Source organism: Centruroides vittatus, unplaced genomic scaffold (genome assembly GCF_030686945.1).
Source record: "Centruroides vittatus isolate TY-2023 unplaced genomic scaffold, ASM3068694v2 contig_794, whole genome shotgun sequence".
Taxonomy (NCBI): domain Eukaryota; kingdom Metazoa; phylum Arthropoda; class Arachnida; order Scorpiones; family Buthidae; genus Centruroides; species Centruroides vittatus.
In genome coordinates, this window is record NW_027122512.1 from 559,554 (window position 1) to 585,759 (window position 26,206).

The following is a 26,206-nucleotide window of genomic DNA, read 5'->3' on the forward strand; positions in this document are numbered from 1 at the left end:
ACTATAAATGAAAGTACTCTTCACGTTGAGAATCACTTGTCGAAGACTGCAGGGGTTTACAAAACATCTTCATGTATTTTTTAACTTGAAATTAAGATGAAAAAGTGTGAAATTGACACAACTCTAACCTTATGAGAGGGTTCATTTTAGAATTGAAGTGTGCAGAAACTGAAAAAGAAATGTAAATGAATTGGTGGATTTTCTCTAAATAAAACAAGTTATGGAAGAAATCAGAAATTTAATTTTTATTGAAGATATTTCTCTTTTACAATATGAAATCGATGAATTGATTTAATTGAAATTCGACGAATCGATATTTATATTTTATTTCGAAACAAAGGTTACCAGGAGAAGCCAGGAGGGTACGGTACATGTCTCTTCTATTTTTTCTTCTAGTTTCTGAATATCAATTTTATAAAGTGAATGTTTTTTTTTAAATGAAAAATTGATTTGAATATTTATTATATTGAACAAGTAAAGCTCACACGCAAAGCCGTAACATATTTACTTAAATTAAGTACTGTGTACAGTCCTGAGTGGAATTCTTACACTTTATACGATAGTCTCAGCTGTGGTTTGTTTGTTTGCTTTATTAATTCTCGTTAAAATGGACACAGCGGAATTTCCTCAATCCGGCATCCAATTGTTTGTATATGAAAACTCTGCCTCCCGGAAGATATTTTGCAGTCAACATGCGAGCAAACATGGTTTGGTGGCATTATAGGACATGCTGCATACATTTGCATATAAACAATTTGTACCAAAACCATTATGGAAAATTGGCGGTTCGGTAATTTCGTGTTAAGCTTGGTTATGGGAAGTTAATTGTTGCAGATTGAAACTTTCTTAAAGATTTGTTACAATACAATAGTATACGCTAAAAACAAAACAAACGTTGTTTAAATTTAACACAAACAATTAAAATAGAAAAATCAGGCCGGTTACATTCGTGGCCGTATTGGTACATAAGCTAAACGAGCTGCAGTTTTAAGCCTCGCGTTAGGGCCTCAGGTTTTTACCTGTATCATGATTTGGTGTAGGAATAAGGCGTGTTATATGTTCTGGCTTAGGGTCACAACGAGTCGATACTTGTGTACATCAGTTACAAGATTGCCCCCTTAGTGCCCACGGAATGGAAGGGTTAAAAACTTAATCAGTAATGAAGCGAAACATTTAATTTTGATTTATGCGTTATTGTCTAAAGTGAGCGTAATTTATTGCGTAAGTACTTTTTGTGTAAACAAATTACAACTCGCGTAACATATTTTTGTTTTGATCAATAATAAACGAGAAATAAAATTCACGACGCATGCTGGTAAATCCGAGTGATATGATAGCATTTGATAGCGATGACAATTGTGCTGCTGCTTTGCACCGTTTTGTGCTTAACCCACTTGGGTCGAAGGTAAAATCTTTTCTTAAACTATTTTAAAATTCTATTATTAAAAGTAAAATTAATAAATTAGTTTATTAAATTGTCGAAGTAAATTTAAGATGTTTAAAGACTAAAACTGCTTTCGTTTGTTCTTCATTGTAAGAAATGTATGTATAATCTATTGTTTAACTAACAATTGGCTTCTATAGTTGAATGCTGTAGTGTTTTTATTTCTTATGTGAAGTTCTTAGAATGTCCTCGATATAACGGTATAATGTGGGAACAGGTACGCTATGTAAGAGAGAAATAAAGGACATATTATTTAGGAAATTTTCTTATTGGATACCAAAACTTCGGTATTATGGAAAGTAGTTAGAACAAGTTCTGTTGTTTTTTAAAATCACTTATAACGCGGCTCGTAAAATCGTAGGTTAAGAGTGTTTACTGAGTGCATTTCTGCATGTGTCTCATGCAGGTATTAATTCCAACAACTTTACTATGACACGTTAATTTTCTTGTTAATATAAAATTTCACCTGAATGGAAGAAAGCCATAACGATTTTTCATTTTGTATTTTTCTAGAATTTATTTTCACAGTGTATAATTTATTTATCATTCAATTTTAACTGTCAAGTTATAAGGTTATATCGATTAGGTTCGAGCGGTGATAATTGATCGATTTTGTGTCGAGGTGATGAGAACAATTACACGTCAGCTATTGTATCATTATCACGCAAACAACTGTTCTATAACATATTATTATTTTATAGAATAGTGTAATTTGTAGCATTGTTAAGGCGTTTGTATTACTCTTGCATATCGTTTATCGAAACAGTAATTCCTCAGTTTAGATACTATCAGTCGATACTCGTATGCTGCACCTAACGCGTTGCATGCTAATTTAAATGTAGGTTAAATCAATATAGTCTACAAAAACTCGAGTTAAATTACATAAACTTTATGATGTATTAAATAAAATGAATTTTAAATGTAATCCACCCAATGTCGACGAAAGCTCTAACATACATAACTATTGTTTCGTATTGATAAATACTTCAATTAGTGTTCAAAAAGGTGCGAGGTATTAAAAGTAAAAAAATACGTGAGAAAGGAACTATACTAATTTATAAAAGAAAAATTGAGTCGCTGTTGTTTTATCAACAGGGCAAGATTTATGCGCGGGCAAACCGAGCACGTGATCAGGGCCTTCGTAATAAGAAAATAATAAAAATAAAACTAAAAAAGTGAGAAACGAAAAGAAGGAAGGAATGATAAAGTAGGCTGCATTATAGTAGAATTTTCACAAGGCCCTCCACAGAAGTCTGTTTAGTCTGTTATTGCCATTAGTTTCAATATCCAAGTTTCTGTTTCAAATAACAGATAATTGTACTGAAACTATATAAGCAGTGCATAATCTTTGTCTATCAGGAGGGCTCACGTGGAAGTTTGTTAAGGAAAATTGTAGTAAATGCAGGAATTTTTTATTCAGTTTGGTAAAAGTTAATTCTTGAAATTCTTGTTCAAGATTACATAAACCAGTTTCAATTGTTAATGGGCGCTTAAGTTTTCTTTGAAATAGAGGAAATTCTCCTGCTCACACTCTCTCCGGACCTGGCAACGTTTTACCGTCGAGAAAATCAATAATTTTTCTCGATATTTTAACACTTAGAATTGAATTTTTGACAGTGAAAAATATTAATTAGTATTAGAAATAAAAAAAGTTATTTATGAGTTAATTTATGAAAGTAAAAATTAGTTTTTATCCAGTATCGCCACCGCTCCTCATCATCCTCTCGCGCTTGCTAGCCCCATTGAGAGTCGTCCAGAATAATTGAAGGATGAAGAATGATAATTGAAGATGAATATGGACGAGACACTAACATATAACAGATTATATTATAGCTTATAGCGCTATAAATACAAAATTAAGGTAATTACAGTAATTAATAATATTATTTTTTTTAGTGTTGAACTGGATCGCAGTTGGATGAATATCATACCTACTGATTATGATAATTACGCGCCTCCACTTGTTGATGGTAAGAAAATATTTATAATTGTTGCTTTTTAATCGGTACAAACACCGTTAAAACGAAATTTTTTACACTTCGTCTCGTTGCGAGAGAAAAGTTTTAATTTTCCAAGAAGGTAGCCCGTCCTAGATAGGATGGGTCACGACATATCACAGATTATAGGGCCCTACATATCTGGGATGTGTCGAGTCCTGTCTCTGCGACATATCGGGTCTGTTTGTTAATAATTTCACAATAATATAAAACCATCAGAGTTATAAATCGGAACCAGTAAGAAGTGCCCACCAATGGTCAAGTTGATAACACTAGTCATGGGTTCTTCCCCGAACAACCGGCTGCCACGTGGAGTTTTCCGAATTTTCTTCACGCCGCGCATTTAAAATAGGCATCAGTTTCCCGTAGAAACTTCTCACAGGGGGCACTATCTTTAGCGGATTGACCATGTGTTGCGTTGATGTTTTTCATCAAACCCAAAGAAACTATTAAATATTACTCGCGTGCACTTGCATCATGATAATTGGTACGATTATAAATATTCATTTATAATTCCAATCTTTATAAATACATTAAATTGTTATAATTTGTTTGCTTTTTCTAAAACGATATGAATTTAATAATTTCTGTGTTTACGTCTATCAGTTTGAAAGGCATTATCAGACGTTAGTTAAATACAAGCGCAACAATAAATGATACTATTGCGAGACGAAATGTCATAATGTGGTATATTATTATGATATTATTAAAATAAAATTTCATACGTGACTTACAATATAATATTTTAAATTAATAAATTGCATATATTAAGGCCACCCAACATTGAAGAAAGAAATATCTATTACGCCGAGTTCGACCGGAAATTGAATGGGTATGAGTGATGTAGCAAATACCATACACACTAATATGCGAAACCCCTCAAAGTGAACGACATGCAATGTGAATAGCTGCTGCCCTGCCAGCTATCGGCGTGGATCAGTGTAGCGGTTTTTACCATTTCAACATGTCACTGTTATACGTAATATATTAATCTATAATACATCTTCAGGTGACAATTAATCGATGTAACCTAATGCCAAACGTGGAAACTTTTTATTCACTAATTAATTGACAAAGCTGACATGAGTGGGTAAAGTTTCGTGTATTAATATATATAGTATCTAGATGTAGCTGGTTGCTTCGCCACTTGAAAATCCACGGAGATGAATGGTTTGATGGGATGTGGCCACGCAACAAATGGGCGATTGCCAAGTGTAGTACCTCTCGATAGGATTTTGTATTTAGGTGTTAGACACGCCAAGAGAACTTGGAGAAACTTTATGTGATCGTCCCATAATTAAGAAGCGAACCCGCGACTAACTGCGTGTTGAGTGGTTTCATCTACTCTGTCACAGCAGCACGCCGAAGATAATTTTAAGGCCCACGTAATATAATTTAATTTGCAGTAAATTTGAAATGATATTTATTGTCATTTCCGTGCATTGATCGTCAATCTATATATATAATCGAGACGAGTTGATAATAATAATAATAATAATAATAATAATAATAATAATCAGCGCAGAGCCCAAACGCTTATGAGTTGAAAGTTGAAATTTGGTACGCAGTTAGGGTATGTCAGGAGAACGCACACTAAGAAGGGATTTTTCGAAATTTCTCCCCACGGGGAGAGGGACAGGATTAAGTCTTAACACTTCCATCAACAATGGAAGTGTTAAGTAACAATGGAGAACAAGAGAAAGCGACGTGCAAGATTTACATGCGCTGGAGGAAAAAAAAGAAAAAGAGTAATATGTCAGAACATATTCGTTTTTCAAATTTAAACAGATTAGTTCGGTTTCTCTCGACTTTTCTTCTTTAGAACATTCGATGAAAATCGAAAGATATAATCAGAACACGTCGTGAAAATCGTACAATATTAAAATATTCGATTTTCAAATTCGACCTTTCTTTAGAAATATTTAGTTTGTTGATGAAATTACTCTTTTTCTTCTGTGACTATAACGTAATAATCTTAATCTTCGCTATCGTTACTTTTGCTCGAGCAACGCCGGGCCTATCTGCTAGTTTATAAATAATATTAACATAATTTACATTAATCTATTTACTTTAAGGTAAACCTGTTACAGTTTATATCAATATGGAAATCATGGATGTGGATGAAATACGAGAGCAAACGATGGTAAATGACACGTCATTCCTGTTGTCTTCTATCATTTGCGTATACATAAAATTATATAGAAATATTTCTTAATTTTCAGGACTTTCGTATATTCTTCTATTTGAATGCGTATTGGACAGATCCTAGATTGAAACTCGAAGTTCTGAATCTAACACTGTCAAAGGTACTTCCTCCTTCCGCAGATGACACTCTGTGGGTTCCGGATTTGATGTTTGACAACATTAAATGGGGTCATCTTTTCCAATATTCCATACCGAATACTTTCATTTTAATAACTAAGGATCTCGTCTTACGAAAAAGCACAAGGTAAAATTGAAATAAAAGACGTGCTTATAAGTATCACGTAAAAGAGCAACCGTAACTTGGTTGATGCCAAAAAAAAGGAAGGACAAAAATAAAATTTTGCACGAAAAGCTAGTTACGACACTGCAGGTAAGTAAACAAACCAAGAGCATAGTTTGTTTCGTGGTTTGGTTACTTGCCTGATTGTTGCTTAGAAGCACTTAGCTTAGGTTATTAAATTATATTATAGATAAGAACTTTTATTATTCCGTAGAGCCTTACCAGACCTTTGGCAAAAACCTGCAGAGATCGCAGTTATGTGATAATGTAAACGGTATAGATTTCCAAGGAAAATCCTTAAAGATCTGAAGTCTTATGTCGGCTGAAAAGGGGCCTATGCAGCCCGAAACTTACACAAATACAGGTGTACGTACCGACTGAAATAAGTTTTTTGATAAACATTGTGAAGTGTCCGTGTATCTAAACCTAATGGAGTTTATGAATCAACAGTTTATTTTTAATTATTTGCTGGAGTTATGACAGACAACATGGGTCTTCTATCAGACGTTAATAATAATAAAATCCAGCAACGGGTTAAATAACTTTCCCTGCAGCAACATTTAAAACTGCTGTGGCGCCTTCTGATATAATATTTTATGAAAATCTTTTATATTAATAATTATAAAAATGCGAAAATAAAAACTCTTTTAAAGTCAGTTTTGACCGATCGCTATACTTTCCCTCTGTTAAATATATCAGTGGGGAAAGTAATAATGACAAAAATACAGGCCCTATTTATATTTTAAAATTAGATCAAATCATTAAGTTTTATTTATTTTAAATAGCTTCACGTAAAAACAAGTAACAAATGTTTTATTCAGAATGATAAGTACATAATTTTTGTTCCAATAGGTACAGCTTTCGTGTGGCATGCCCTATGGATTTACATCGTTATCCAGTCGATATTCAAGATTGTGTATTTAAAATTGCTTTGTGTAAGTAAATTTAATAATTAATTTAACACGTACTGACTATGAATCGTGCTAATATGGCAAACGAACAACAGTCCTATTCTTTTATTTACTATTAAAATTTAATAATTACTAAGCAATTTGGCAGGTGATAGACCGCTTGACCTGCGTCTCTTTTTTGAAAGATAACGATTATAAATAAATTAATTTTCAAATATTCTGGAAGAAAAGGTCTGCCTGGAGAGCGAATCGAACCCGTAACTCCTGCTTACAGTGCAGAAACGTTGCTATCTGTATGAATTAGTTAATTTTTTATAATTGCTGTATTATATTCAACAAGAGATGGCGGCTCGGAGATATACCTTTTCCCAAATCGCTTAATAATTATTTAATATTAATAGCCTAATAAACGAATTTAGCTCTTTGTTTGATATTTAAACTAATTATCAGTTCATTTGTATTTATTATAGAAAACCGTATATTTGAGTCATTAAAAGTGTAATATTTATTTGTTACTCATACGTTTACCGAGATTAACACATAAAAATGCATATTGTCCTGAACAACAGGAATCCATTTTATTGTACAAATGTGAAGATGTCTTACAATACACTTGCAACTTGTACTGTAATTTGCAAAAATTAGATCATACCCGAATTTATTTTTACAAATTTCAGACGAAGATATGAAAAAGTCAAGTATTATTTTTAAAACAATTAATTATTTTAAATTTTCTACATTATATTCTGTTATTTACTTGTATATTTTATTATAATTTTGAATTAATATACGGTTTTTACTGTTAGAGTTTGATGTTTGAATACGTGAAACGTTTGAAGCCCTGTAAAATATATTTAAACTTACCAAGTCAACAATTGAATATTTTATAGTAGAATGTAGTTGAATTAGTACAACAATATGTTTATAGTATAAAATTTTACTTCAAAATTCGATATTTGTGTTGTATATTGAAGCACTTTTATGTAATTTTTAGTAAAAAATACGGCAGAAAAGGTACGTCTGGAATGGTGCGATGTCGACGATAGTCCATGCAAGGACTTGGGGCCAGGTATTGCACTAATGGAAGACATACAGCCATTGAAACACGAGATGAAGGTACCCAAACCTCGTAGCAAAATCGAAGTTTGGACGACTGGAAAGTTTTCTTACAAATCTCTTACGAAACTGTATTATTATTAGTTTTACAAAGATAATTCTTTTTGCTTACAGGTAATTACAGTTATCTGTATGCGGACTTTACTTTCATTCGGCGATTAACGGGTAGTATAATCAACGTCTACTTGCCTAGTACTGTAGTAGTAACCCTGTCCTGGCTATCATTCTGGTTAGACGTGAATGCAGTTCCCGCTCGTATTACACTCGGGGTTACCTCTCTTCTTACCATCGTCACTCAAATGCTGCAGTCTAGATCGTACACTCCACCGGTGGACTATGTAAAAGCTGTGGATATTTGGCTCTTCGCTTGTTTGTTTTTCGTCACAGCTTCGTTGATAGAATACGCATTTGCTCACCAATCTGTGGAAATTAAAAATAAAGTAAGTTAAAATGTATTGATTATTTTCGAGGTATATCAAAATGATTATGGAATGGGCACAAATTACTGACATTTGTGTACGATAAAGAAAATCCAGTCTAGTGTATGGTCTCATTGCACCCTATTAATAATGAGGTAAAATAATAACGCCTGTGCTATTTGTCGCGATCTAACTATTTTGGTAAAGAGCAGGTTTCAAATTCATATTTAAACTGCAAAGTTCTTTGGAAACACTGCAAACACTCGAAATCGTTTAGAGTAATGATGTGAGAACAGAGAATATAAATAAACTGATGTATGGATTCTTTACTCTGAGGATGTTTTCAGTCATAGTCGAGGCTGACAAGAGGAAGGAAAACCGAGCTCGTATATTTCGGGCTTGAGTCTTGCTTGAGTATGACCCAGACCAGAGAGAAAGGCTATAGAATAAAATTTTAATTTAAGTTAAAAAAATAAATTCAATTTCAATTAATGTAATTTAACGTGCATAAAAACGAAAGAAGAGTATGGTAAATCGAAAGCGTATTGTCAGCAGAAGGTGTAAAATTTAGGAGGAGTAGCTTCAAGACCTATAATTGCTATTTATTGTTTTGTCAGATGGCCTAAATTGTGAAGTAAATCGGAAAACCTGTGTGTTATTTAATCTTTAGATTTAAAATGCGTTTTTATGGAAATTATTGCCGGAGTTGAAACGTCTGATAAAAACCACTATAAAGGGCATGAGCTCTATAGAAAAAATCCAGTAAATTGTTCCTCTCAAACACACCAACATTTAAACACAGAAAAAATCTCCAAATTTTCTGCATTTCACGTTGTTTCAATATCGTGGAGTATAAAAATGTAAAAACCTTGAGGGTGACTTTTTGATCGCTTGCCATACTTTTCTTGTGTTAAACAGCCGGGAAAGAAAAATAAATTATTTAGGATTTTTGAAGTTATGAGAAAATCTCTTGAGCATATATGTGTTTAGACGCGTGCGTGAGTGTATGGATTTGCGAAAAATAGAAATTTTAAGAATGATTTTTGGTTTTAATTTTATTATTCTTTGATGATACCTGGCAAAATTATGCATAGAAAAGTTGCAAAAATAATCAATAGATTCTCAACCTCATATAATTTTCAAATCGATTGATACTTCTAGCGCCATCTGTTAGCATAATATATTACTTATCAATCGATTTCAGTTAGGTTAGGTGTTTCCTAATACAAGAATCTATTAGAATAAATGGCCTCAGACGTTGGGATGAAGATAAAGAAATAAATTTACACAAAATATAAAGACAAGGCATGAAAATATGGCGTACAGCTTCATGAACAAAAGCCGTCAAAAATTTATCTTTAAGTTGGCTACACTATAAAGTCTTGCAAATGATACAATGCAAAGGTCTTGAAGAAAAAATAGAAGACCCATTTTGTCACAGGCGGACTTACAGAAATGTCTTTGTTTTATCGGCAACAAAGAAAAACGAAAAAATAAAGCAACTTATAAGGTGGAATTGCTTTTTAATTTGTTTTATTTCTGCTTACAAGAATGCATAATAGAGAGGCTAAAAGGGCAATTATTCATTTTACCTCTCCGTGAATATTTTTGTTTAAGGAGAGCATCTGCAGACGACAGACTCCTAGAAACAATATAGACCCGAATTTGATAAAAGTTAAATTTTTTGTTTAATATATTTATAGTATTAATTTACACTAAAATAAAAAGCTAACAATTACATGTAATAACTTCGCATCATTAAAACTCAATTTGCATCATTGACACAATCCCAGGAGCAAACACTAATTTTTTTGAACTGATCGCTCAGCGGGAAATCTCGCAGAGAAGCCGAACATCGACTTACATTTCGTTAATTTCTGCTGGCAATTATTAATTATTTTATGTGAATAAAATTTTTGTGTTCTATAATGTTAACATTTCTGATTTATTTTCATTTTTCGAATTATTGTATAATAAATAAATTTACCAGTTGACAGCATGACAGCATTACTTGCAAGTCGTTAATTAACTACAGTACTAGGAGCTAATTCTGCACATTCTATAATAGTATTTAAAAATACTACTTCTCGCTTTAAAATACCTAAATTTACAACATATCTAATAAGTGTAATTATAATAGATATAAAAAATACACGATAAAATTAATATATATCCAGTTTCACCTTAATTTGCCTTAGTGCTTAAAATAAGATGGTGCGTTACTGAAACCTCAGAAAAATACAAAATTGCTTTGCATAAAAGCTATAAAAGACCGATACCGAAACCAAAAGTTTCAATAAATTAAATTTAAATTCAGGAAACTATAGATAATGGTATTTATTCAATCTGATTAAAAGCTATAAGGGAGAGAAGGGAGGAATGGGTTACTTGGATGCGGGGTCACTTGAATTTTTTGATCTCCTATTTATATACTGTAATTCTTTCCTTGTCCTCATGTAAGAGTGACAGCACTTGTATTTTCTTATAAGATGGCTGATGAATTGTTTCAACAGAAGAGGCTTTAGAAGATAAAATTACATTACAGTGCTTCAGGTAAATATTAATACTAATATCTGATGTAATCTAACATTTTATGTTTAAGATAACATTTAATGCTTAATACAAGAATTGAAAGCAACATTTTAATAGTGCAATTTTGCTATATTACATTCTTGCTATTTTCTCCACATCTTTAGTTATAGTAAGTATAATACAAAACCTCCCAGTTGGGAGGCTGGGACACTGTATAATGTAATAATTTTCCTGATTGTGGTATTGAATTTTATAGTCTTTGTTTTTTTTCCGGAAAAATGAAACATAAATGGAAGAAGAAAGATCCAATAAAATCAACATCAGCAACAGCATCCAACAGTGTGATTTTTCTAGCAGTGAACATGGTTTGTGACGAGGGAAAAAGTATAAGGAAAGTTGCTAAAGCCATGAATTTATCAAAATCAGCACCAGAAAAACATGTAAAAAATTTAATAGCATTTAGACAAGGAGTCTGTAGTATTCTAGTTTAACCTCATTTGTGGAATGGTTTTCTCTGTGGAGAAAGAAGAAAAGTTAAGAAATGACTTGCAAGTAAATGCACTATGGCCTGACAACAGTGCAGGTAAGAAATTTGGCATATGGCTCGAAAGTTTTTCCGCTGCTTCGAATAAAACATATCCCTGTATCTGGAATCTCAATAAAACTGCAGGGTATAACTGGTTCAAGGGGTTTATGGGGCGTCATTCACAGCTTTCATTGCAATCACCAGAAGCCACTAGCTTAGGAAGAACTACTAGCTACAATAGAAAGAATATTGATGACTTGTTGGAACAACTGAAATCTGTTTATGAAAAATATATTAACTTTTCTGCATACAATGTCTAATAAATATTTGCCATTATTGTTGGTTCATTATCTTATGTTCTCAGTTAAATGTTTATTCTCAGTATTCTGAATAAATTGTTTATTTATAATCATGCAATAAAATTTTCTTTTAATTCCCCAAATCAAGCATTTCGAGAAAATGCTGTTGTAAAATACTATAGGATACTTACAGCAAAACCTTGTGCTGATAGTATGACCATCTCAGTAAAACTATCATTGTACAGACACACGCATCAGTAAAAAGTATTTATATTTGCTAATTAAGTATTTTAATACAAATTTTATGCGAATTTGTTATTCTTTTATGAACATTCCCATCCTTTTATTAATTGTCCCACTCCTCCCTTTTATTAGGGAGGAGTGGGACACTTGTCACAACATACAAAACTTATAATTTTTCTACCAAATATTTTCATTGAAACTTCCAATGCTTTTTAGAAGATACAGATGGTTCAAACTAACAAGCTGAAAAAGAAAGATTCAAGAGATTTTTCTTTGCTTATGTTTTTGACATATATTCCCCAAAAGTGTCCCATTCCTCCCACTCCTCTCCTAGACATAACACAGATAGGCCTTATTAACAAGTACGCCCTAAAAGAATGATATGCCTACTTTTCATAAACCAGAGATATTCTAATCGTTTCGTTACTTATATTCCTCTATAACTTAGGATAAACTTTTAGATTATAATTCATTAATTTCTTTACGAGGGCTCAATATATCTATCTGGATATATTAGTTATTCGGTTGCATTCAATGAAGTTGTTATAGACAGGATTTATATAAGCTGTCCTGCCGTCTAAAATGGTGACATATCACGGAAAATGACTTTTGAGCCACTTTAAATGTATATTAACTTGAAATATATAAATTAATTCTGTTAAAAATTATTTTCAGTGTAATTCCCCACGTCCAGTTAAGAAAACTGAAAAATGGGCAGAAAAACGTAAAAATTCTGAAGAGAAAACTGAAAAAATGAAAGGAAAACTTTGTGGTATTTGGAAAGTTTTCAAGTTGCAAACCACAATGAATGCTCCTGATTATTATTCTCGATTCTTATTTCCAACAGTTTTTTTATTCTTTTCTTCCTATTATTGGTGGCATTATTTGAGTTTCCGCAGTAAGATATTAAACCATTGAAATCGTTGTTTTCATTGATATATTAAAAACGATATCACATTGTTCTAATTATTTATGATTCTTAAATTGCCATTCTTTATAATAATCCTGGTATAATTAAGTACAGATCGAAGGATAAACGTTGTCCACAAGTCGCTAAACAACTATTCAGATGATATGTTCATTCGATTGCTGTCTTGTTACACAAAGAGATTCGGGCGAATGATTTAATTTCTTCACACATCTTGCGAGACACAGGGGTCACGGCCTGACATGCCAGAGATTCTAGTCCTTAAATGAGTAAGTGATGCTCATAAATGAGATTGCCCAAGTGATTTCCAGCTTCAGCAGTGTGAAATTGGGACAACGTGCGAACCATTATACAGGTTCATGTCATCCAGAAAACCGTACATCAAAGTATGTCTTCAGATAACGAGTAGCGTATTTCTCTTGTGTCGACATTATCTTCAAATAGAATATCCCATTGAATTACATTTGCCCATGGCGCATGACTTTAAGGATACGTTGTAGAAATTTTATATTCATGCAAACGTGGAATGTCAGATGAATTTAAAATCTGGAAAAAACCGGGTTTGAATTCTTTACGGATCTTAATTTTTATGGCAATTCCGGCAATTAATCATTATCGATTTCATTTTCATTTATGTCTGCCAACTTCATGGAAAAGTCCTGATCAAATTGCACTAATATTTCGCATAAACAAAGTAAACCAATGAAAATTAGGGGTGAAAATGATGTATAAAGATATATAAATACTGCTTCAAATTTTCACCCTTCTTTCAAATGTAAATAGTTTGCATTAGGATTGTAATCGTAACTTATGTGGTACTACTTATTGTTATGATTAAATGTAATAGTACTGAGATATTATTCTTTTGTGAATTTGTCATTGGAGTTCTATGTAAAAATTATTTTAAATTAAAATATGTATAATTTAAAATAATATGTATAGTAATTTTTGTTATTATTACTTTTGAATAATAAATTTTTAAAATAACTACATTAAAAGATAAGCAAAGACATGAAAATTAATTTTTGTTACGTAAAATCCTTTCCTTAATTAATTTTGGTACGCAAGACACAAAGGTCAATCAGAATTCTCATTTTATTGTCGAGCTTTAAAAATGTCACGAAAGTTCTAACAACTGTTACTTTCTAGTAACTCTAGAAATTCATGTCTGGCTATTCTGACTGACGTTTCTATACATATTTATTATTATGTTTGATGATGATGCCATTCTATAAGTGTCTGTTGGGAAAATGTAGTGTAAGGTATGGAATCGCCAAGACGCGCGATTCCCACCTGTTTGTTATAACGAACTTTCATAACGGAAAAGTCGTTAGGATCGGCCGGTAGAAACGACCGTTAGGAACCTCCGTGGGAAGAACTGTTAAGTTTCAAATCGTCGAACGACGGACGATTGGCCGGCGGGAAGTGACCGTTGGCGGCGGTTGCGGGATCATTCAAATTCGATTGGAGCAGGGTTCGAACGCCGTCGACTATTTAAGTTCGTATCGCGATCGGCTGGCATCGTGTGATTGTATCGGAGGTGATCGGGAAGATCGGATCGGAGGGATCGTCGTTATCGAAGTGCTAACTAACTCTCTCGTTGGACGTTACGTGGTTTAGTACGGACTTGTTCCTGACTCGGAGGTTTTGTTAATTACAAGTCTGTTTGTTCGTAAGGAGTTCTTTCGACGAATTTGTACGGGAATAGTCGGTTGTTGTTCAGACTAGTGTTTGTGCATAATTAATTGTAACTCTAATTTGGATTATTTTGTACATTTATTGTAAATATAAAATTTGTGTTTTTCGTCAAACCGACTGAGTGGTTATTTTGAACATTACTTGTAGTGTAAATAAAGAGTTGATCAACAATATTTCATCTGTATTATGATGATAATTTCTATAAAAATTTCCCCAATACTGAAAATAAGTTTAAACGTTATAGCAACTGTGTGTCGCTATAACTCGATTTATGAAATGAAATTGTCTTCGACAATTTTTACACTTTGGCGGATTTATATATAATGAGCAAAGAGAGAATCTTAGGAAGCAGCAAGTAATTCAGCTCTTTGAGTTTTTATATGTTTTAAATTTAAATTTTTTACTGAAAGAAAAGAAAACGTTTCTGAAATCTTGAAATTCAGATTAGATTTGATGTAATCTTAAAAATGTCTATATCAAATACAATAAAATATTTTAAAAAATGATTTAGGATTTTAAATATAGGTCAGTTCTGCATTTTCTGAAGGCTGCCTTCATGATTTTCAGATTGGTGGATTGCTTGATATATCCAATGAAGTATTGTTGTGCACGTATATTAAGACTAGCTGATGAGCACGGTGTTGCTCGAGCAAAAAGTAATGATAGAAAAGATTAAAATTGTTAGATTATAGCCTATCTCACCTGTTTTCACTGGATGCAAGAATTAGGTTCTTCCTCTTCCGAGACTAATTAGAGAATTTTTCGATATCTGATTGCCACACCAGAATAATGATAATTAAGGCTCACTGCAACTACTAACCGGTTTGTATTACCACTAAGTGATGAATAACAAACGTTTTCGTAACCCCTGAATGAATGAATGAATGGACAAAGTCACTAAGGCAATGTAAGAGAGGATAATCCACATCTTCCCAAGAGAAATTTTTAATGGGAAATTGACTCTTATTTCAAGCTCTATAAACATAAGGTGAAGACACGACACTGTGATGCATTACGGCAGTCGCCATGTTGGGGCTTTTTGTGTGTGTGGTGTTTCTAGAGCGAAGCTGATTGTTTGTTTCATTCGATCTCAATTAGTTGGATTTCTTGTTATATATATATTTTTTGTTCCAAGGTGCCTTTTTTGTTGTTTGATAATGTATTCTGTATTCCGATTGTACATTAATTAAGAAAAAACACTATCTGCTTACATTTTAGAAGCTTTTTTTAAAACAAATGTTAAGGACATTAAACATTGCTTTTTCAAATTTAAAAAATATATTTATCACAAGAACCACATAATATTGTTTGATAATCCGCGGGTCGGGGAACCCCTAACCTTTGAGTGGCGTCGGGTTGGTAAAACCCACTCTCTTTGTCACTGGATGGCTTTAAATAGGAGGACTAGTTGTCGAGTGGGGAGAGCGATGGTAAGTCGATAGGGTAAATCGGTTTTGAGCAATAACTGATACCAGTAAGCAAAACAACAAATTTAATATAGAACATAGAGTGAGTTACAACAACTGCCTACGGCTACAACTACCGGTATACGCATAACGCATCCCTATTCGATATCTGTGGGATATATACTGCCTCTAAACTTAAAATTTAAGTCGGCCGAGAGAGAGAGTTTACATACATTCTAATATAATACCTCTGAGAAAGTGCGAGCAGGTCTTCTATATTTGTTGAGGCGTATTTATCGAGGATCCTTTATGCCTTTATGCCTTTATGGAGCCAGAAACATGGCGTCGTCATGTATGGTTTTCCTGGTATGTCTGCCTCGATGATCGAGTCCGACCTCTTTTTATACGCATTCCTCGTGATTGCTGTCTCAGATGACTTTAATTTAATGTGTTTTAAGTTGGAGCCAAGTCTGGGTTTTGCTAATACAGGCTGTCAAGAATCGGATGTTTTGACGAATTGTGGATATTTTCTATCCGTTATTGTGGCTCGTCTTACCTCATAATTCCATACGTTTGACAGATTCCCATCATTAATAATCGAATGTTATAGATGGGGATGTTATCTTATCAATTGGCGAGCAGCCAGAAAGTTTCCATTGAAGATCCAGTTTTTCCCTGGGTTTTCCTTTCGGGTTATAATTGAATTAATAGGTTAATTAGCTTTAATTAACCCCTCTAGGTCTCCAGAATAATATTATAAGAAATATTCACTAATCAATTATTTTTCAAAAACATTTATATTAATTAAATTATTATCAATATTTATTAATTATTGTGAAGATTTTTGCTGTGTGAGATTTGTAATATAATAATAATTGATTTCTTGCTTATAAGACTACAGAAAATTATTTTCTTCTTCTAGTCAATGCTTTCTTTTATCAGGAACAACAGCCATAAAAGATTGCTTGAATATGTTGAATAAGTAAAATTCAACTAAAATTTAGAGCATATTTTGTAATTATTATTGCTTTTATAAACTCGTATTTTGATACGAATAATGCTACTTGCTGCATTTAGTGTGAACATAATGCATTTTGTTTACTAACAGTTTTAGTGAAATTGGAAAATACAGTAACAGGTTATTAATAGAGATTTAAATATTTTGTTGTTAGATGAAATCAAAAATGCAGTACATAAACTGCCTTAATATTTAACGCTTATCATAAAATGTTTGCGGTATGCATTATTAAAGTGGTTTTAATTAACCTTGTTTAAATTACATTAAAGCATGGTTCTCAGATCAGTACTTAGTGGTAAAGTTTTAATTTTCTGACAGTAGTATAACATTATGTAATTATTAAACAAAATAACAGACACATTAAAATAAAGATTTATTAAACAGAATAAATGTTATAATATGTTGTTTGTGGACTAAAAACACACTTTAAAATAAAATATAGTAATTGAAATTAAAACTTTCAGTCATATAAAATAATATTTCATAGTAATTGACTGCAATGTAACATAGCAGTGGCCTCCCGTCATTGGAAGCGGTGGAAACGCCGCATTTACCTTTCAATGACCTTCCCTTGTATTTTCTAAAATATAAATTTTTGTATTTTAACGTACTTTGAATTAATTAAAATTAGTATTTTGTTATAATTGCATTATGTATCTTATTAAAAAATTCTACACCACATGTGAAAAAAACGGTAAGTTTTCTATTGTATATTCAAATGTCAGTGGCGGAATGGAAGCGCTTCCGAGACAGCTTTCACGGCGAGAATAACAATGGTGTAAAGCAGCCAGAGGGCATTGGCGCATGCGCTTTATAGAGCACCAACCTGAGCCGGTTTAGCCGGTGGAAACTACACACGCGTAAGGGCTGTTTCACACTGTCACCGACTGGTCCGACAGGTCCGACCCGCCCGAGCCTATAATCGGGCCGACTAGTAGTAAAAGAATTCACACTGAGTACGATTATGTCGGTGGCCGACTCGTAAGGACCAATCGGAACGCGTCTTACAGATCAGAACACTAGCCAATCGTGGTAAGTTTTTCAATTTAAACAGAAAACATGGCCGTCTTTATAAGGTTGTCGTGTGTTCGCGGGCTAACGACACCATTTTAGCATTTTTAATGTCGCTTTCTCTTGTAAATGAAATGTATTATGGTGAATTAAAGTAATTCGTTTTCTTAATATCGATGAGTGCCTGCGTATTTCTTAATAAAGTTGTTCTTAAACGAAGAAAATAGACGGAAATAAAAAATCGTTCGTAACTTTTAAACGGTTGATCGTAAGTAATATTTTTTTAATACCAATCGATTCAGCGTATCAAATTACATTTAGATATGTCTACGTCTATGCGTTAATATGAAGTTTAAGACTATTTTTTAGCTGGATACCTTTCGCTTTACTCTAACCAATTATTATTTTCAATGTCGCTTTTATAATCGGCACGCCGAATATCATAAAGCCATGGATATTTTCTAAATTCGTTTATTAAAGCTTCCGAGAAACTTTACCTTCCGCCATTTTCTAACTTTGGATAAATCTAAATTCTGATTGGTTATAGCTTCGAAGCTCTCATTGGCTGTAGCTCACCGACTGCTCCGACGCGACTACAAATATTTAACTTTTTAAATCTGTCCGACTGGAACGACCAGTCTGTCGACCGACTGCTGTTGCCATGGCAATACGACTAGGAGTCGGACCGGTCGACCCAGTCGGTCATAGTGTGAAACAGTCCTAACGCTTCCAACCATTCTATCCCTTAGCCACTGGGTAGGGACTATCTGACTAAGTGAATTGTTTAAGATTTAAAAAGTAAAGAATATTCAATGTTATTTTTATGTACGTTTTTTTGCGAAGTTATATTTAATTATAATTTTTTTTAATTATACTGTAATTATATTGACAGATTTTCAGACAAAATCTTTAGAATTTTTATCACTTTTAATTGTTAATAATTTTACTATTATGAAAAACAATTTTTCCAAGATTGTTTTAATTCTATAAATTAAGTAAATTTTATGGAAAATGTTTTGATTTATCTAAATTACGTAGCGAATCGCAATATTTATATTCGTGTCCGGACTATATTGACAAGTAACTCTTAAACACAAAACATATTATAATTATTTAATGTCGATCCGAACAAAGACGTACTAAAAGAATTATATGATTTAATATCATTAATTTTTACGGTACCATCTACCAGTGCTATCAGGAAGCTGGTCTGTCGAGCGCAGTTTTTAGAACACGAAGCAAATTCATACATTGGCCAGAAACATTCATTCGGTCAGAGGAAAAATTGTGGTCGCTAGCGTTGCTTTCGATAGAAAAAGACCTTTCAAATACGTTGACGGAGTCGACGACCAGCGACTTTTATGATAAAGTAATTAACGACTTTGCGGAAAAAATGGCCGAATAGAGTTAGTTTATAAGAAATTTAAAAAAACAAGTTTTTCTATCATTGTTCTATGGTATCAATTTGTATTATGTGTGTATTATTTGTATTTTAGAAATAAAATACATAAATTGTTTATTTTTGTCATTTCTAGTATTTGTTTAAAACTTTTATGGAAATGTAAAGTTTCGGACAAGTCTGACTCGTCTCGAAAGACGCGAAAAAACGGTTAATTTAAGAAAAAATTTATTAGTATAAAAAAATAGGTAAAAGTTGTTTGTAGTCGGACACCCGTTGTTTATATCAAACTGTCGGGCAGAAACCATAAATCGCGAAAGGAAGTCGTCCTATGATCGGTAGAAGATCGAATTCGTCTTCGATTTTGACTTTTCTCGCGCTCCGGGTAAGAGTCTCGTTACGCTTAATAACCAGGGACCAACCACTCGAAAAGCGTGATTGAGAGAGAATGACCAATCAAAATGGATGACATAAAGAACGGAGATTGATATAATCTCTGACAATCGAGGACACCTGGCACTCGGTTAACGTTCTCGAATAACCAAACCGCTCTGTGTCAACGCGCAAAAAAAAAGAAAAAAAAAACAGTTTCTCGTCTATTGTGCCAACCCGTAACCCGTGCCACTTCGGACTTAAACCGTGTCCCTGACTCCAATGGACGAAGTCTCCCCGTGCCTTACAGACTCGTCAATGCCACTGTCCCGGGGCCACCTTCGATCGACCATCGAAGAACCGCATCGACACCCAGGACGTCTGAATGGCTAATTGTCCTAAAGCAAACTATTTTGTACACAGTGTATGTTTATTTTATGTTAAAATGAACGGTTTTTGTCAGATACCTGTCGTCTTTGTCTCTACAGCCACCACCCGTGTACGAATGGACCCTAGACCATTACTGACGTGCAATTAACTGATTGCCCCTGGAAGTCGGCTTCTTACAGAAACACAGCTTCCCTATCGTCAAATGTCACGGCACGCCACTGTAACACAGTACTGTACAAATTGCATAGTCTAATGAACAATTGCTGCTTAATAATCATTTTTATATAAAATAAACGATAAATAAAGTTGAAGTAAATATTTCTATTTTTGTCTACTGTTTAATAAATTTTTATAAATACAGGTATACCTCGAGTTACGTCGTTCTTGATTATACGTCGTTTGTCAAAAAAGTATATGGGAAAATAAAAATTAAGTTTAAGTCATTTTATTAGACTTTAAATCCATCCGCCACAAATATTGAAGTCGTAATATCACTAGAAAAGCGTTAAATCACATAAAATCACATGAAAATATGTGCATTTACAGTAAATGTTAATATAATCATTATAAATCGTAGAGAACGAAACATGAAAACATGTTTTTCTGTGTCGTCGTCTTATTTAGTGGTCTTTAAGTGCTCATTTTTGGCGTTTTTCACCGTAGTTTCGACTTACGTCGCCTCTCCTGGAAGCAATTACCGACGTAAGGCGAGGAATACCTGTATACTTATTTAATTCTTTATAAAAATAATTAAACTTAGTTTTTATCCATAACAAAATCCCTAAATGAAGGAAGTTATATTCTCTTGCAAATATTTTTGAAGATTTACCTTATGTAATATGTAAAGTTTGAGAAAATTGTTTTCTTTTCTCTTCATCTAATTTTAATTTATAAAAATGTTTAATCTGATCTCCCGTTTGCAATTCTCCAAAATTCTCCAAATTTTTTCTCTAATTTTGCATTTCAAAACTAAATAAATTTATCCTCGTACTTTATTATACAAACCATTAACATAGCTTTTTATTTTGAAACCTACTTAAAGCCTTCCAGCTTCGCGCTAGAAACACCATACACACAAAAGGAGCCCCAATATGGTGATCACGATGATCACAGTACAGTGTTTTAAACTTATGTTTAGAGACCGTGTCTATTTAGGTGTTAAGTAGCGCAATCTGTTAGCACTGTGTAATACTACGATACTACTTTTGAACAGTTTAATTAGATCGTGTACAATGTTTGTTTTTATTGGCACAAGAGACAAATACCACAAACCATGTAACACAGCTGTATAAATGTAAGTAAATATAGTAGAAAAAAATAAAAGTAAGGAGGTTAATCAGTAATCTACGATCATCTAAGATACATAATTGTTTGATAAATTTTACATTTGCGGTAATCAGAAAACACCACATCTCTATGATTTCAGCTTAAATATAGAACACTAATTCTGTGTTTAAAAAGTAATGTATATAAAATACCAACCAATCATATTTTCTTAAAATTATGTACATCGTGGTATTTTGTAACATTAAAAAATTATTCAATTTTTGAGTTAAAATCATATATAATCCAAACTGTATCAGAGCTTTACATTACAAATAAAAAAGTATACTCCAAAGTGTATCGAATGCATACTACTAGTGTCTTCCAGACTAATTTTGTATGTGATGTATTGTTTTGGCCTATATGTATAGACAAACATGTTTGCAGTATTGCATAAAAAGAAGCCACAAATGCCGAATAGAAAAGTATTGTATTTCAGCTTTATATAACCATTTTCAGCCTGTTTAATTTAACAAAAGCAGCACGTAATTCCATAAAATATATCGACAAAACATTTCATTATTAAAATTTTGATTAAAACAGCTACAAAAATAACTTTTTTCAAATAATGATTTTATACAAGTGTTTCTGTTTTATAATCAATAACGATTGTTCTCAAAACAATCATTACACCCCTATTTTGATGTTATTAACGTGAAGAAAAATTCGAAAAAAGTCTGCACAACCAGCCTGTTGGCCAGGCTCGAACACTCAAATAAGTATGGTGTTCGATGGTTTTATCTATTGATTGTTCGATAACGATTGTTCTCAAAACAATCATTATTGTTTTTACAATTGGTCATTACATGCGGCTCTACACGAATGTCACGTCGTTCTTATCTGTTATAACTATTAAGCAGTAAAATCCTTACTCTGTTTCTAGAGCTTATAACAGAAATGAATATTTTACAACTATATTTTATTTTAAAATTAAGTAAATTGTGTTTAAGGTAAGTACTTAATTATATACGATTATACTACATTATATTTAAAATATAATAAACATTTATATAAGAATTATTCTGAAACCTAGATCAATATATAAAGAAACTCGAATTTGCTCCTTCTGTTAATAAAGTATTAATAAAGAAATTTAATTTTTAATTAATTTAAATCTTTTGAAGAATTAAAACTACTTGTAAGAGTATACTAAAATAATTTGAGAATAGAATAAAAAATTATTATCTATTCATGTCCATTCTCTTAAACACACAAACAATTGTTACTTTACACATTGCACAAAGAAATTGAAACAAATTCTTAACTGTTAGTAGTAATTTAAGTTTCAGGACCAGTTTGCTTTGATCCTTCAGTAACCAAGTTAACAACAGAACACTAGTCGAGGGTTCGAAGCCTGGCCTTCGGGTTTGGCTGCTTGAATTGGTTTGGTTTGATTTATTTGATTACTATGACAGGGCACGTGGTCGATGTGCCGAGAGTATGGTTCCAGGAGGACTTTCGTGAAAATAGGCCCCTATTTTGATGTTATTAACGTGAAGAAAAATTCGAAAAAAGTCTGCACAACCAGCCTGTTGGCCAGGCTCGAACACTCAAATAAGTATGGTGTTCGATGGTTTTATCTATTCGGCCACTGGTGGGCTTAAATGATTGGACCTTTCTGAAACTTCTTTATGTGTCAAACACTAAATAGGGGCCAGTTTACAATAAACGTCTACCTAGGTGGCCCTTTCGCAGATTGTCCATCTGTTGTGCAACTTTATCCCATAAAATTAATTTTCTTGTTGGCGAAACTGCCCCACAAATTCAATCCACAACAAATGGGCAATATGCCAATGAAGGCCACTTGTAAGGTACTTTTTTTTGGCAGTTTACTCATATATTGCGTAGCCATATCTCATCAACTCATTTGAATTATAAGGTTCATAAAATTGCTCTTCTACGGATTCCTCTTATGGAAAGAACATTTTTATAACTTTTTATAAATTAGTTCTAAGAATCAAAATGAAGAAGGTCCTTATTAATTCTGTTTATGAAAATTGAAAGTTTGTTTTGTTAAGTTATGGCAACATCTCTTGGGCAATCTGTCCAGGAGGATGCCTTCCGGGAGGGTTTTTAAGGGTAAGTAGCCCCGTTTCAGGCCCGATAACAGGCGCGAACCCACGAGCGAACTCCCAGTGTTCAGGAAAATTAATTGCTTGGCCACTGGTGAATCAAAAATTGAAAGAAATTACAAATGTATTTTCATTTTCAGTGCAGAATTTGATAGGATCTGGCGCTATGTAATACCCGATGATTATGATAAATATGATCCTCCTCGTGTTGAAGGTAAGACTATTGTTATGTACTAAAATATGATTAAAAATAATATAATTAACTATACAATTTTTCCCCGATTTTAACCAGGAAAACCTGTTACTGTTTATTTAAATCTCGAGATATTCGACATCGATGATATAACAGAAACGACAATGGTAAGAAATAAATAATAGCTTTAACGTACGAAATTCTATACATTTGTGAAGAATCTCATGCTATATCTTTCAGGATTTTCGATTGCACATGTTTCAAACAGAAAAATGGAGGGATCCCAGACTTAAATTCGAAATGTTCAACATAACAGATTGTAAAGTACTTCCTCCGAAAGCTGCAAAATCTATCTGGACACCAGATTTGATTTATGACAATAGCAAATGGGGGCAACTTTTCCAGTTTTCGATTCCGAATACAGTAATCTCAATATATCAAGACAATACTATTGAAAAGCTTACTAGGTATGATTTTTCAATCTTAATCTTAGTGAAGATATTGTGATTATTATTTTTGAAATTCATCTATATGTATTCTATATACAGTCAATATATTTCACTAGGACTCTTCTAAATTTCGCATCGAATTTAACGAATTAAGTATTCATAAATAAAGTGGGCCCTCAGATATGCCATGAGGTTTTCGTGTTCTCATTCAATGATACGTTCCACAGATATTGAGATATTAAAATTATGAAATTTCTTCATTATTTTGTATAGGAAACACTCTGGCACAATTCAATATCAGGATCATCAGCGTATCATGTTTGTATGGGAAGAAGTATACTGCCCTGATATAACGTCCGCAAGAAAAATTCTTACTTTATCACACGGATATCGGAGGAGGAGTTCGCTGATAAATTTATAAAATAATAATCATAATACAGTGAAGCCTGTGAACTACAGCGAGAGAAAAGAACATAAAAATTAGTTATTGTTTATAGGATACCGTTATTGGATGTTACTCTGTAATTTTTCTTTTCACAGATACAGTTTTCGAGTGTCATGTCCCATGAAGCTTCATTATTATCCATTTGATATTCAGCATTGTGTTTTCAAAATATGTTTCCGTAAGAACGATTTTTAGCTTATAGTTTAAACGAATAATCTTATTTAAGTTTTTCTTAATAGTAAATTTATTAAAATGTTTACAAGAATGTTTTTCAGAATATGTATTAACTATTGTTTTCTCACAGTAACCAGTACAAATGAAAAGGCATTGTTAGAGTGGGCCGATGCTGAAGATAGTCCTTATAAAGATTATGGATCGAGTGTCATTTTAACAGAAGACATTCAACCCCTGAAGTATGAAGTGAAGATGCCGAAACCGCACAAAGGAACTGAGATATATGTTGGTGGTAAGTAAAGCTAACTATATTCAAATTCAAGCATAGATTTATATTGTTTTTCTATTAATAGGAAGTTTTAGTTACTTGGCTGTACATTTTACTTTCATTCGCCGCCTAACCGGCAATATAATTAATGTTTATGTACCGAGTAGTTTGGTAGTGGTTCTTTCGTGGTTATCATTCTGGTTGGACGTGAATGCGGTTCCTGCTCGAATCACACTCGGAGTCACGTCCATCTTGACACTAATTACTCAAGTTGTACAATCCAGATCGTACAGTCCACCCGTTAACTACGTCAAAGCTTTGGATATTTGGTTATTTTCCTGTACCTCATTCGTAACTGCTTCTTTAATAGAATATGCACTAGCCCAACAAATGACAGAGCCTAATTCACAAGTACGTTAAAAATATTACAGTTTTTGTAAAATTGAACAGTATTAAGTATGCACTAACTTATTTTTTTATATATTTTTCAGAAAGGTGAGCCGTCTCCCAGTAAATGCAGAGAAAAACAAACTGACAAACGTAGTAATTCTAAAGATAAACTAATTAAAGTTGAAGGCAGGTGGAGATATAAACTTTCTAACACTTTGAGACCACGAAGATCAGTGAATAGATTAGATTTTTACTCGAGATTTGTGTTTCCAATATTATTTTTTATGTTTGCTTTGTCTTACTGGTGTTACTACTTGGGGCGTAGAGATAATGCAATTCGTGAAGATTAATTTTCTGCATGAGAATATTTTGCTATATGGTTCATTTGCTTCGAATTTCAGAATTTAATCTAAAAATTATTGATTACGAAATAAACATACAAATCCTGAAATTTTTGCAATTTTATTAAATGAAGCTTCAAATTCCGAGTATTGAAAGATTGGACTACTGTATATTTCCGTGTTTACGGTCTTTCTGGAAGTAAGTAAATTGTTTAAATTTAAACTGAGAAGTCAGTGATAAGCAAGAAAGATCTGTAATCCTGAATCTTTATATATATTATCTCGAGACATTTTGATAACTTATATGAAAATGTTGTATTTACTTTATAAGCCAATGCACTTTGCGTAGGTATAAAT

General features: G+C 32.7%; 2 protein-coding genes across 2 annotated transcripts; both read left to right on the forward strand.

The window, feature by feature from the left end:
- Positions 1–1,342: 1,342 nt before the first annotated feature.
- Positions 1,343–13,018, forward strand: LOC136981790 (glycine receptor subunit alphaZ1-like). The gene is made up of 7 exons (XM_067278164.1): positions 1,343–1,405; positions 3,341–3,414; positions 5,517–5,584; positions 5,664–5,890; positions 6,779–6,861; positions 7,832–8,393; positions 12,648–13,018. The coding sequence occupies exons 1-6, from the start codon at positions 1,350–1,352 to the stop codon at positions 8,035–8,037; spliced, it is 714 nt and encodes a 237-aa protein (XP_067134265.1). The 5' UTR covers positions 1,343–1,349; the 3' UTR covers positions 8,038–8,393; positions 12,648–13,018.
- LOC136981776 (glycine receptor subunit alpha-2-like) lies at positions 11,183–25,858 on the forward strand. Its single transcript, XM_067278150.1, has 10 exons — positions 11,183–11,344; positions 12,648–12,744; positions 22,401–22,467; positions 23,730–23,803; positions 23,882–23,949; positions 24,023–24,249; positions 24,772–24,854; positions 24,981–25,142; positions 25,204–25,529; positions 25,610–25,858. Exons 1-10 carry the CDS (start codon positions 11,183–11,185, stop codon positions 25,856–25,858), a joined length of 1,515 nt encoding a protein of 504 aa, XP_067134251.1.
- The last annotated feature ends 348 nt before the right edge of the window (positions 25,859–26,206 follow it).